This window comes from Buteo buteo, chromosome 12 (genome assembly GCF_964188355.1).
Source record: "Buteo buteo chromosome 12, bButBut1.hap1.1, whole genome shotgun sequence".
In the NCBI taxonomy this organism is placed as follows: domain Eukaryota; kingdom Metazoa; phylum Chordata; class Aves; order Accipitriformes; family Accipitridae; genus Buteo; species Buteo buteo.
In genome coordinates this window covers 18,107,117-18,120,884 of record NC_134182.1, presented here as the reverse complement: position 1 = coordinate 18,120,884, position 13,768 = coordinate 18,107,117, and the positions used below count along the sequence as shown (strand labels likewise).

At 40.5% G+C, this 13,768-nt stretch overlaps 1 protein-coding gene across 7 annotated transcripts in view; it reads right to left on the bottom strand.

The window, feature by feature from the left end:
• Nucleotides 1–13,768, bottom strand: part of TTC7A (tetratricopeptide repeat domain 7A) — a 193,925-nt gene that overhangs the window by 146,820 nt on the left and 33,337 nt on the right. For all 7 annotated transcript variants that reach the window (XM_075042871.1, XM_075042874.1, XM_075042870.1 and 4 more), the window contains 3 exons: nt 7,387–7,465; nt 3,936–4,093; nt 3,437–3,500 (listed from right to left, as the gene is read on the bottom strand). In XM_075042871.1, the coding sequence (XP_074898972.1) occupies nt 3,437–3,500; nt 3,936–4,093; nt 7,387–7,465 (301 nt within the window). The remainder of the gene's footprint in view (nt 1–3,436; nt 3,501–3,935; nt 4,094–7,386; nt 7,466–13,768) is intronic.

Genomic DNA, 13,768 nt, shown 5'->3' with positions numbered 1-13,768 from the left:
TGCCATAGCTCGGGCTATGCATAAAGAATGAGGATTTAGCCAAGAGGCCACAACCCCCCACTAAAGGCAGCCCTGGCTGTGGTAATCTTCAGGCTGCCTGATTTTGTTTCACTAGATTCCTTCACGAGATCTCTACAGCCAACCACTGGGACTAAATAACAGCTGGCATGGAGGAGGAACACTTGCCAAACTCAACAACTGGGATGCCTTAGCTTATGAAAATAGGTTCCCGTTTTCAACAGGACAGAAAGAATATAGGAGGCAACTCAGGAGAGTATAGGGAGGAAACAGGCCCCAGTCTTTCACTGTAAGTGTTAATATAACCACAGAAACATCTTCAAAGCTATGGAAGAGGCTTTCTGGCCATTTGAAAAACTTTTACATACTTAGGCTCAGAGGCAGAGTGAGTGAAATACTGAAGGAACCCTTAACTACCCCGTTAGAAGATACTCTCATTTCATCCCACCAGAATATGCAAAGTGGCTCCCTTCCAACGCGAGTTAAAGGAATAAGAAGAAAAGCTGGGGCAGCATCCCAAGCCAGAACCCAGCACCACTAAGAGCCAGATAAGGCTTGCTGAGTAGGGTCTGGCTCACAACACCTTAAAGGCAATTTCTTTTCTCCCTTTCCCCCTTACAGGAACAGTTCTTGTAACTCCCGTAACATCTTCTGGGGAGACGCACAGATCCTGGTGAAGTAGGTGTTAACTTCACCTTAGGAAGGCAAGACAAACAGAAGAATAGAGTGAATTTCAGCAGCAAACTACCTAGCACTGATCTACTCCCTCCCTGTATGGCTGGGGGGGGAGAAAGGTGTTCCAGAAGTTCCAGATGTATACTTCTTGAAAAAGCTACCATGTCTCCTTTTCATCAAATGTATCACATATTTACTTTGAGGTTCTCTGATGATTTATGCTCCTCCCCAGTACATCTTTGCTCTGTGTCCCCTCCACGTGCTGACAATTCTTCTGGCCCTCCTCCCCCCAGTTTTGTCCCCCTTGAGCTCATTTTGGAGTGGCAAAAGTCAGGAACAGGCATGTGGAGCAGCTATCTGGCTTTACAGTCCTGCAAAAGAGTTATAATGGCATGGTTGCTCTTTTTCCTCTTTAAAAATCAGGCAGAAGAAGTACTTTTCTAGTGAGTTTTGCTCTGACAGAGTGACCAAAGTGTCAGAGAAGCTGGGGAGCTCCCAGTAACCCAACCTAATTCTGTACTTCTGTTTTAAGGGGTTCATAACTGTAAATACTGGAAGAACGCCTAATCCAGCCAAAATCCAGGAACACCAACCACGTTGCTTACTGGCCTACAGAAACATATCATTATCACTTGCCACTGACACTCTCGCCCGGAAGTAAAATCTGCTTTATTCAGTTGTCAACATTATATCATTAGGGAGACCTCAACGGGAAATCTGCTTCTTAACTCATTTTCCATGAGCTTCAGCAAATTTTAAAAAATAAAACAAAAAACTTCAAACAGCAAACCTGTACATAAGAAAACTCAATAGCCTACAACAAAGCTGTCACGGAAAAGGTGTCTCATGTCATAAATTAAACAAAATTGCCCCTTCTTAGTACCATAACAGCAGAACTACAGGAAAATATTTATAGATTGCAAACCTATATAAGAATCAGATTGGTCCCTCTGTTCCTTCACTTAGGAAGCACATTCCTGTGGTTCCTAAGTGTATTTCTGTACACAGCTATATTTCTATACACTAGTCCAGCATTTTTGTTAAAACAATAAACTCATGGCAAGCTTATTGATAATGCAAGAGGAAGGCTCAGATGTTCCATTTCCCAAAAAGCAGACAGACAGTTATGGTTCCTGCAGTGCTCTACTACAGGATCTTCAATTATTTAAGTGCTTTATATACAGCAGCTCAAAATGCCTTGCATCTGCCTCCAGAAAGTTCCCATATATAGAAGACAGCACATAAGCAAACACAAGCTTACTTATTTAACTTTGAAGTCAGCACAGCAGTCCAGTTCCTATCAACACCATTTTCACACTGCTTCCTCCATAACTTAGTTATAGGACCAGTTCGCCATTTTACACACCATCAGCTAAAACAGGGATAACTTTCATTCCCCTCAGCAGAACAAGAGTAGAGTTCAAGGTCCCACAAGCCCTTTCTTACTGCAAGCCCCGTCCCAGAAAAGGCTGCAGCAGCCAGTACTCTAGCTGCTCCAGACCCCTGATCCTCTTCCTGCTTGGATTAGCCCCGACAAGCCACATTGACATGCATTCTTCTGATTTTAATAGAAGTGCATGTGGTGTTGTACAAGCCCTCACTCCTGGAGTCTCCAACTTCCAATTATAAAAAGCCCTTCTAACTGCAGAAGAGCCCCTCAAAACACAAAGCAGATGAACTGTAGAGGCTTAACCTAGAAAGCACTAAAAAGCAGGAAGTATAGTAACATTGAGATGTATGTGATTTTTAAGTCAATTTAGTATTTTCGGGTGGTTCCACGTCTTGAATTTTTCCCCAAATTTTAAAAGCAAACAATGTTAAATTGCCATGTTCTGAAGAAGTCTGCAGGAAAGGGGAAGGACTTGAGCCAGAAGAATCAGACAATTTAAAACTGAAGGAAGCAGAAACTAAAACAAAGTTTCCACAGTATTTCTTTTCAACTTGTCTGAAAGCTGTTTAAAAGTTCCTAAGAGGGTCATTGATGCTCTAAGGTTTTCAAATCTCACTGTAGGCTACAAGTGACCACCCAGTATTTAAAGCAATGTAACTTTCCTTACATATTTTCTATATGGTTGCGTCTTCTCAGAAGATGAAAATGATCAAATGTTACCATGCAGTTTTCCATGCAGTTTTTCTCCACCTTCTTCTGTTCCTCTTAAAGGGATTCTTTTTAAGCAACTGATGTTATAAATAGAAGAAATCTGATTATTTCACTGTAGTTCATTATGGATGTTTCTGCATGTCACAAAACTCCCTGTATCATCAGCATCAGAAACTGCTAAAGATCATTCAGGATTGAAACAGCTAAAATATTATCCCTGCAGACTAAGGAATGTAATCAAGATATTGTATCCTGCAAATGCCAAACAACGGGTACCACCATCATGCCTGGCTTTAGGTGAGGCTCCCTTCCTCTCATTCTTGATCCATAAATCCACACAGATGTTTTGAATGGAACCATCTGCCTACTGACAGTGTATCTGGATGTCAGAACCTGCATAAAGCTATGGTGAATGCAGTCACTTCCTCTTCTTGACAATTCCCCAAACCCTTCACTGACATTCCATTTAATAAAAGCAGTGTCACTAATATAGGAATAAATAGCATTTCCTGTTCAGCAGCTGAATCCTTGCTTCTCTTTATCTAAGGAAGATTCTGTACATAAAACCAACCAGAAGACTTGACATGGAAACACTAGATATTCCTTTGTGCTGTTAGTATTACAAGCTCATTTTTGGCTTACCATGGATTCGCTGATTAAGAGGAGAAGAAGAGCCTCTTCTACGTTGTCTTGAGGGCAGTATGCACTGAAAGACAGAACACATTTTTTCTGAGGAAGGTCGAGAGTTATCCTGTCAGCCTCCTTCTCATTTCACAAGAGGAGCAGTAACTTGAAACATCTCATATATAATTCATTTGCTAGACAATACCTTCTTCTGCAGGTTCACACAATTAAAAGCTCTACAATATATCCTAGATGAGCTATACTGAACCATAAAGAGATTATTTCCATTTCATAGCAAAGAAAGCTATTTGGTTGGATTTTCTGCCTTCCTGGGAAAAAAAAAATCAAACACTCAAGGTTTAATGTCTTATTTTTCTAGCAGGTCTTTTGATGGGAAGTTAAAAACAAGAGCACACAAAACTACTACATGAATCAGTGACATAATTAGCAGTACTGAAATATGTTCAAACACTATCCTTCCTCCTGCCAATAAACCGAAATAAAAAAGAATGCTTACTTCTCTTCTGTGTACAGCTCAGGCCTCCGACAAAGATTGCTAACATAAGACTGATCTTCCTTGTTCATGAACTCAGGAAGCAGATCAGATAAAGGGCTCCAGTAACAGTCTTCACTGAGGGAATGGAGAAGTACTTGGGCTAGCTGTTTGGCTGCAGTCTAGAGATCAATGAGCAGTACAGAAAAAAGACGTATCAGCGAAGCCTTGTCCAACACAAAAGATTCAACCTTCCCCATGTTCCACCTTGGGAAGGAGATGTACCAACAACGTGACAGTACCACTTTTCAGAAAGTTAGAGTAGCTAAAACAGCTGCTAAAAAGTTTACAGCACTGGCAGCTTCTGCCCTCCTCTGAAAAGGCCAGCCTTCTGCATTTACATGGTCTTGTTGCAATACTGTAAGAAAAAAGTATCAAAAAGGCCTGACAGCAAGGGACACTTTGGTGAATGAAGACAACTGACTGCCATACAGACCGCTGAGATAATCTCACAAATGTTACTATATTAGAGTATGATGGCACTTCCTGCATTCTCAGCCTCAGAATTTTGTATGGAAGTCTCAGCCCAGTGGCTACTTCTATATTAGGTTTAAAAGATCAACCCTTTATCTGTTAGTATCACTCTTCCTGCAGACTTTTATAGCTCCATCTCAATACTGCTGCTCTTTTTTTGTTGCAATAATGGAGGGAGGGGAGAAGAGGGTTAGGAACTTTATATTGAGACAGCAACATCATATGCACTTTTTTGACCATCAAGTGGCCAAGGATCCTTAAATACTTGCTTTCTGGTTTATACACATAGCTGGCAAGCTGGACCCAAAAGGGGGCAAGTTAACTTGACTTTGCAAAACTATTTTTGGCATTTATCCTTGTTTCCCACCGAACAAATCTCTAATTTTTTCACGGTAAATAGATGAATGTGCAAACAAGCACAGAGACATCAAAATGGGTGGTATCTTCTGTGAATTCTAAGCAGCACAGCACTCTAAGCTGTAAAGTAAATACTGCACAGAACAGAGGCACGCTGAAACTTCAGCCCTTCTGTCCTAATACTTGTAAATATTATTTTGGAACTTCTCTGACTACTGCATATGTATTTTATATGCAATTTACACTTTGGGATGTGTTACAAGGCCACCAAGAGTCATTTTGTTTTAAATACAAGGACAAGTATGATTGATAAACTGGAGCATTACTCCGCTTGACGTATGGCATCTATCGGACCAAATAAGTCATACTGAGGTTACAGTTCCTGTTATCAGATTCAGAAAAAATTACTTCTTTTGATGCAAGGTTCTTCATTTTCATCCACCTCACCACACATGAATTCACTAAATTAAGTCTAAAATGCAACCACAGTAGGGTGCGCTGATTCTTAAACACCAGAAAGGGAGGTCTCATACTTGTACCTAGCAAATGGCAAAGTGATCTGATTGTATGATGGTGCCTCAAAGAAATATTGTCACATACAACTCCCTGGAAACCCCAAGACCTTCCATGCACTCTTACTGACAAGTTACAGAAAGCCTTCTGTTTCTAACTAGGCTTTTATATGCTTTTTATAGCAAGTAACCATGAGCAAAACAGCCTAGGGCCCTGCAACATTAGCCAGTATCATTTTATCATCTCAGTGTGTAATTATTTAGTCAGTTTTACCCTGAGGAGCCCAGTCTCCTATATTTTTTCCTACAGTTTTAGAAAGGAGGGAACAATAATATGCCAGCAACAGAAAGATCTCTACTGGTTCACACGGAAGTAGGATTATAGTTTGTGATAAGCCTTTCAAAAGGCAAGCACCAAATACTTTTAGTGTCTTAGATTTTAACATACAGTACAGTAGCTGTGTAAATTAGCTTCACTCTTGTTTTCAATAAGACCAAACAAACCAGAACAGGCCAAGACTCTGATTTATGTTATTACTGCCTTTGGCTAAAAAAAGCATCATTATGCTTGAAGAACACTGTGAAAACAAATCATGTGTTTCACTTTAATGCCTGAAAAACTTGTTTAATTATGCACATTCCTCTCTTTGCCCTCTTGACAACTCTTTAAAATAAGTAAGGAAATGCAAGTGCAACTTTCAGTAAAATGGAAATCCCAGGAAAAACTATTGGATGAACACCTTCAGATTTCCCCTTAGGGACAAATCCCCCAGGGGTGTTGTACAGCTCTCCCCAGTTGCACAGGGACAGGAGCATCTGAGTGCCACGTTCTGTCATGGTATAGGAACAACAGATGGTTAGACTCATTTCAGCAAAATGATAAAACAGGCAAGCAAGAAAAATTGCTTGAACCTTGATCTCAATCTGGAAAAGAATGCAACCACCCGAGTGTGACAATTATTTAAGTCACCTCTTCTAATTCCCTGCACAAACTTCCACATGCATCTGTATTCTCCATTAGGCATATAAGGTGATCCCAAGGCAACAAGAAGATACATTTCCAGAACAAAGTTCCAAAATACACAGATGTGAGGAACCTAGGTAAAAAAGCACCCAGGATACCCTTTCTGCTTGCAGTTTCATTTTAGCTCTCTATTTGCATGTGAGCTACACACACAATCAGTCCATCCATTGGAACCTGACACTCCCCATCTCCAAAATACTGTGCAAACCCACGACTACCTCCCTTGCCGAATTTCTCTGGAATTACGCAAAACACAAAGCTGAACCAAGCACAAAACAAGTTTAGTCATACGAATGACAATGCTTTTAGGGCTGCAAAGTTTTCATTCATGGTCTCAAAACTGCTATTCTCCATGCTGTTGACCTTGTCACCTCCTGAGTAACTTCAGGACAAGATCTCTTAAAGGGGAGACAGGGAAGAACCAGTTAAAGGTCTAAGAAGTTAAACAGGCACATAAATAACTTTTTTCCATGATTTCTTTACCAGAGGCACTCAGGATAACAGGATGCAGAATGCCAACACCACCAGCAAAAAAAAATTAAAAATTAAAATCACTCTGTACTGCATTGAAGGGAGTTTTACTTGAAGAACACTGAAGTACTTGAGTCTAAAAAAAAGCACTGCTTGTTGCAAGAGCCAGAAGTACTTAATGCTTCTACACGCAAATGCAAAAAGATGTGCATGCACACACTGAAAAGCAAAAAAGAAAACAAGACATTATCACCTGAGGACAGCACTGCCAAACTAAATATATCCCTATTTCTACCATGGCTAGAAAACACACCGGAAAATAACCCCCAAAGTAACCCATGTGCCCAGGTCTGAAGGCTCAGAGGTTTCAACTGGGCAGGTCTTTGAATTAAGTGCTTCACTTGATATATCACTTCCAAAAGTAAAATAAATAAATAAATAAAAGAAAACAAAAAAGGCAGCAATCAATCAAGTGAGGACAAATACATTTTTGTCCTGCTGCACTGGTTAATAAACAGAGAGAATTCCTGCATAGCAGAGTAAGTACCCCACCCTTCCCATCTCCCATTTCCCGTACCATTTTGAAGGTCTGAGTAGATTTTGTTTCCACAGTCCGTAGTACTTCTCGCAGACTCCTCATTCCTTTCACAATATTTCTATGGGGAAGGCAGGAAAAAAAAAAAACAACCCACGTCATAAAAAACCCAAAAAACTAGCACATTGGAAACAAAATATTTTTATGATGCACCAAAGCTTGGCAACAAACTTGACATTCAAACAAAACCATGAAACAATCACTAACACTGAGTGTGCAGTAGCGAGACAAGTCACTCTGAGGCACAGATAGGACAATGACACTGAGCGAGACAGCGACTGTAGCATGCCTACTCCAGATGGCTTCCTAGAAGATCACATTCACATTTGACGAACAGAGGGGACATTTGGAAGCCTTTCATAGCTTGTATTCATAAAGCACTTGCTTCTTCTTAAAAGCATCCGCATCTCCTCTTCATAGACACAGACTGTACTTGTTTGAATTATATTGAGCTTACATGATGCTTTTAAATGATGATTCCTTTTAGGTGGTGCTTAAATGCCTTGTGTCTGATGGTCCAGACACATGAGGACATTACAGTGGTTTAAACAGTTTATTATCAGCCAGCTAAGTTGCAGTAACTGTCTGCAAGCACAGCTTAACCTGCAATAAAAAATGGTTAGGAAAAAAAAACAACAAACAAACAAAAACCCCACATTACTCTGCATAAACCATGAGCCATTAAAGCAGACTAGTTGCCAAATGGTATCTTAATCGTGTGTCTGAGCACTAGAGAGATGCAGAGAGGGAAGGTTAAACACTGGACATACTAGTTAACACACTTGGAGCCTATACACTCTTCAAGACTAAGGACATGGCCCTACCACCACAGTAATTATAAAACGGTTCAGCTCACTTTCATTGCCGGGTGGAAGCTACTCAAAGAAATACAAGCTATAAGAAAAGGTGCAATGCTGTACTGAAATGAAGACAACCAGATAAGCAATTGTAGTGGTACATTAACTACCACTTCAGTTTATTCCAGGAGAATTTTCTGTGCAAATGAAACCTAGATTTCACAGAGGGGAAGAAAAAAAAAAAAAAAAAGCAGCACCATACACCATAACAACCTTTCCTGTCAATCTGATTAAATTTTGAAGGTAAGCAGTATAGACTGCACTTGTGCCCACTTTCATGCCCTGCAAACCTTCTTGCACCCCAGAATCAATGGAAATAAAAGAAAGTAAGTATGGGAGGGGGGGTGTGCACATATAAAATGTGATGTTTACCATGAATATTGGCTACATAAAATGCCACCCTAAAGTTTATGGTCACCAAGTCACAGAGTTCAAATGCGTGTGGCCTTACTTCTAATCAATACACATCTCAAAATTTTAAACTTTGAGGTAATCTGTAGATTACCTCATTGGGGGTAATCTACAGACAAGCAAAAAAGTAAGGCAAGAGCAAAAACACTGGAGACTTGCCCCTGTAGAAAAAGTCAGATACTGTCTTTCTTTTTTTCCTTCCACTTTCTTCTAAGTAAAAGCTGTGCTTTGAATTTATCAAGGGAAAAAAGCTCAAGGAATTTTAACCTCCTTAAAATGAGGAAAGCAATAAAGCACATGGTGATATTTATGCACATGAGTAGTCACACCCAATCCAACAGAATTGTTCACATGCTATTTATTACCAGATAGTCAAAAATCAATAAATTCCCCCATGTAAACAAAATGTACATGACCAACTGCTTTCCTCAGTTACTGAAAACTACTGGCATTTCCTGTGCTTCCTTGGGCTCCTTAAAAGGCTGGACAGAAGAGTTATGGTGTATAACAGTTCTACAACATTTTTGAAAATGTGTATGTTTAGATTTCTTGTTAGGATAATGGTATTTGTCTTAATAAAGTGCCAAAGAATGCCATTAACTAGCATCAGAAAGAAGATTAGTGACCACTTGCAAAGCCAATTAATTCCACATTTAGCACATACTTAAGAGATGAAAAACCTAGACAACGTGCTAAGAGGAGACAGTTTTGTTCCCAGAGAACTGAAGCACCATTTCAGGCCATAAACCAAGTTAAGGTTTGTGGCAGAAACACCTTGCTCTGGGGGGAAGGGGAGAGGAAAAGGAAGGAATATTGACACACTGAAGTGAATGAAAGAATAAATGGCAAATTGCTGCCCAACTGCAAGCAGTCAGGGTTGAAACCATGAACCACATGACAAATGCCTAGGAATACCTTCAACAGAAGGTAGGAGTACAAAACGGGCAGCACAGGAGGAGCACCTAGCATTCACCACCTCCCAGACACGTGAGGTCAGGTTCTCTCAGAGAGCACCTGCTCCATGCTCTGAGCTCTCAACTCTGAGACATGCAAAGCATCTGACAACAATACCAGTGCTACAGGACTGAGGATTTGGTTTGGCCACTTCTATATTTTGAACTTTATCGAACATTATTGAGCCATGACAGGAGACAGAACACACCTGCCAGCAGTCTGCAAACATACCTCACTACAGGAGTTCGTCTTTCCACTCTACTGTTCCAAGTCAGGAGGCCATCTGAGCACTTATTTCATTTTAAGCATATGAATTGCTCTATTTATAATGATAAGGAACTTACTGTTCTATTAATAGATGTCCATCATATACTAAACATGCACTTGAAGAGATTTTTTTAAGCTAGGACTTGAAGAAGTTAACAAAAACAAAAGTATGTATTTGAACGGAAATACATGTATGTATGTAAGTGGATGAGGATGCAAACATAAAGCCTCTGACAAGCCATGGTGAATCCATCTGATCTTGTCTAGATCAGAAAATAAGCAATCTTGAGCCTCTGCAGGACTTGAATAGAAGACTGTCCAGAAATCCCAGGTACTGTTGGCTCAAGCCATGGCATCGTAAGTGAACATCAGATCACATAAGTGAGTTGGAAGAGTCCATGGGCCCCTGTTGCACTGCTAAGATGCCAGAAAAAGAAATGAGGAAGAACAGGAAGGGAAAAGCACATGGTCATTAAACTGCCTTAGTTTTAGGCACAAAAGTGGCAAGAGAGGCATTTAAAAAACACATGACAAAATGCAGTTTAGAATTCAATTATAGCTAATCTAATAAAGAGGAACACAGAAAATCATGGCCACAAACTGTGACAAAGACCACCTTCAGTCCAGTCAGTCCAGCTTGGCATGAAAATCTGTTTTGTTTGTACAAGTACCCTGTTAATACAGGGTAATTATTTACCAGTCCATGAAGTAGTCATATCACATTTATGTCATATTGTTTGGTTAACACTACACAAAATTTTAAGATACAAGAAAATAAAGAAATACACTGTTTTCTATGCAAATTGCTGGGAAAAATATTGATAATGAACCAGAGCGGACCAGGGGTCCTTGCACAGAGGTCTGCAGAGACAGTCCCCCAACAACATGAGCACCAGAAGATCATGTTCTTATCCCCACTCATTAACTGTTAAAACAGTTAACCAATAACAGATGAAAGAGATCATCTTGAGATGACTACATGGCAGTTTGTGGAGCCACCTCTCCAAGCGAAAGAGATACCCGAAGCACACAAACAGCAGAAACACCATTGCCTCTGCCCAGCTCCTTTTGCATCTTTGCATCTCGCCCAGGTTTCTAAAAATTCATACGCTCTCCTTAAACAGCTGTTCAAGCATATGCACAAAATGCACCAGAAGAAGCAAGCCTCAGATTCCTATGAATGAAGATATAAGACAAGTAACTACAATAAAGCACATTAGAGTTTCCTAATGGCAGCCTGTCTAACAGAAGTGGGGCGCTCAAAAAAAAAATAATACAAAACAAAGGTTAGCACTTATCTAGATCCATCCAGTGGGCAGTAAGACTCATTCCCAAATTACCAGCTGCAGTGTCCTGGTGTCCTGGATAAGATGCTAGATTGTGAGGACTGAAGAGGACATAAATGACAAGAAAGCCCACATAAATTCCCCAGAGGAGATAAACAGTCCAGCAGAGACTGTCCTGCCTGCCTTTGTACATTAGATTCTACTGCAAAACAGCCCATACATGAACTTACTCTTTCAAAGTGCCCTTGCAACAGAAGCCTACAAAATTTCAAAAAGGGAGCGAAGCACCCCAGAAAACTGCCAGGAGACTGACAGGAGAAGGGAAGAGAGAGAATTGTGTAAGCCTTCCCTATTAGGCATTTTCATCAGGGTTTTCCAAAGTAATTTAGGTCCTAACTTGACGGATAATAAGGAAATCTGATTTCTAATAAGTGCTTAACATTTATTTTTCAGAAATTCATTTTCTTCAAAAGTGTTCTGTCTAGAGCTTCCAAAATCAACCACATCCTCTAGAAAGCTCTGACTTCTTGTCTTCCCTGTGAAACTCCACACATACTGCAAGTGCCATTAAGAGAGCAGCATACATATAAACATTACTTCATACAGGTGAAGCCTGTTTGCCCTAAGAAAATATTAACAGCATCTTGACCAAAGCCCCCATAACAGTATAAAGTAGTAATAACTGTTCAATACTTTGAAAGGAAAAGCAGTAAGAAATGAGCCTAATCTTCACACATCCACATCAAAAAAAACCCCAAACAAAACCCAGTGCAGATGCTAACATGAAAGACAACTGGTTGCCTCCTACAGTATGACAGCATCTGCCTGCCTATATCCTGCATCCACAGCATCAACATTGCTCACTGGAAGAAAAAACAGAAAGCTTTCTTGGGATGCAGCAGGGCAAACAACTGCAGGAAACACATCTTCAGCAACATAGTATTTTTAAGTAAACATCTTATTAAAAGCACCTGGGACTTCCACAGCTCCAAGACTTGCTGGCCCTTACAGCTGGCAGCTCAACATCTGAAAGGGAGACCAGACCTTTGTTTTGTACTGATGCCTTCTTTCCACTGCACGAGAAAAGGGCAACCCTGACCATGCTCCAAGAGGAGCACGCCTGTGCCTGCTAGCAGGAACAAAAGCATGACACCACCACTCTTATCCTTCAGCTATTCTGCCTGGTGAGACAAGAATAAAACACTTGCTATTTCTTTTGTACACATGTGCCACTGGGGAAGGACAACCCCCTGGCAGCCTGAGTATTCATCATCCAAGGCTTATTTCCTACCTGAACATGCTGGAAGCAATAAGAAGAACAAAAGCGTTTCTTTGAGCTGTTCAATATCAGGTGGAGGAATTTATTATACACATGAAGCATCCTAAAAAGCTTCTTCCCACTTCCCTCCTCTTTCCTTAATACATCCCAATGCCGCTTATGCCCTCTCGTGGCAGAAACCACACATTAATACTTGCTGAGGGCACAGAGACAAGCTGCGGAGTCCCAGCGGTCTCCCTTCCCCCTCACCGGACCTTTCACTTCCCTGGCTGTTGTTTCTTACTTGCACTGGACGAGGTGAGGAGCACGTGGGTCTCCGCTCCCGTCCCAGCCACAGGAGCTCCATCGCACCGACTAGGATGCTCTTTCATCAGGAGACAGCTACAGTGAACATTTTGCTGCTATTGCGGCAATTCAGCTTATAATCAATGCACTGCTTAATTCACACATGTACTTTGATTCCAAATTGTTTTCCTGTAGGGTTTTTTTTTTGGGGGGGAAGGGGGCTTGTACGTTTTTTTGGTGTTGTGGTTTGGTTTTTTGTTGGTGGTTTTGGTGGGGGGGGTTTATTTCTTTTTTTTTTAAGGCTGTCATTAAAATAACATGGGAAGGGAGCAAGCAGGGCCCACAGTAATACCTAAAACAACCCACTGGATACATTGAACTGATGAAGACTGAATTTAAAACATTGCTGAATAAAATGAACATGACTGAGTTTGATATTCCAAAGGAGCCTAGAAGACATCAGTGCCATATGTTCTAAATGAGATTTTATTTTATTAGACAGTTAATGAGCTTACTGGCAAGACCTGAGCTTTTTGTTTGCCATGAGAATGGCAAAAGGCTAGGAAAGCACACACTGTGCTCATGGCTGGTCAACAACCAACTTACCCAGGAAAACCATTTACCTGTTGCCTACTGCCAGGGTGATACTGAGACTTATCACTCCATACTTTCTTAACACATAAACTTATATTCACCTGACTAAAGGGGTCATTTCACAACATTTGGGCTTTGTGTATTTGCAAGCCTTTGGGTTAAACAAGGTTTACCTGAAGGCACCTCTCATGGATATGCTTACGAGTACAGGTTCACTGTACATGCAGGCTTTTAATGAAAGAATGCGGAACACAGAAGCTAGTCAAAGTTGCATTTAAAGTAATTCTTGGGGGATTAAAAACTAGCAAAAAAGCCCTAAACAAGAAGAAACGCCTCTTCCAACAGAGTCAAAAAATGCTATCAATTTTCTACTGAAGAATTTAAACCGATTTTTGCTGGGATATTTTTTTTCTAATTTTCTTCCTTTTAAT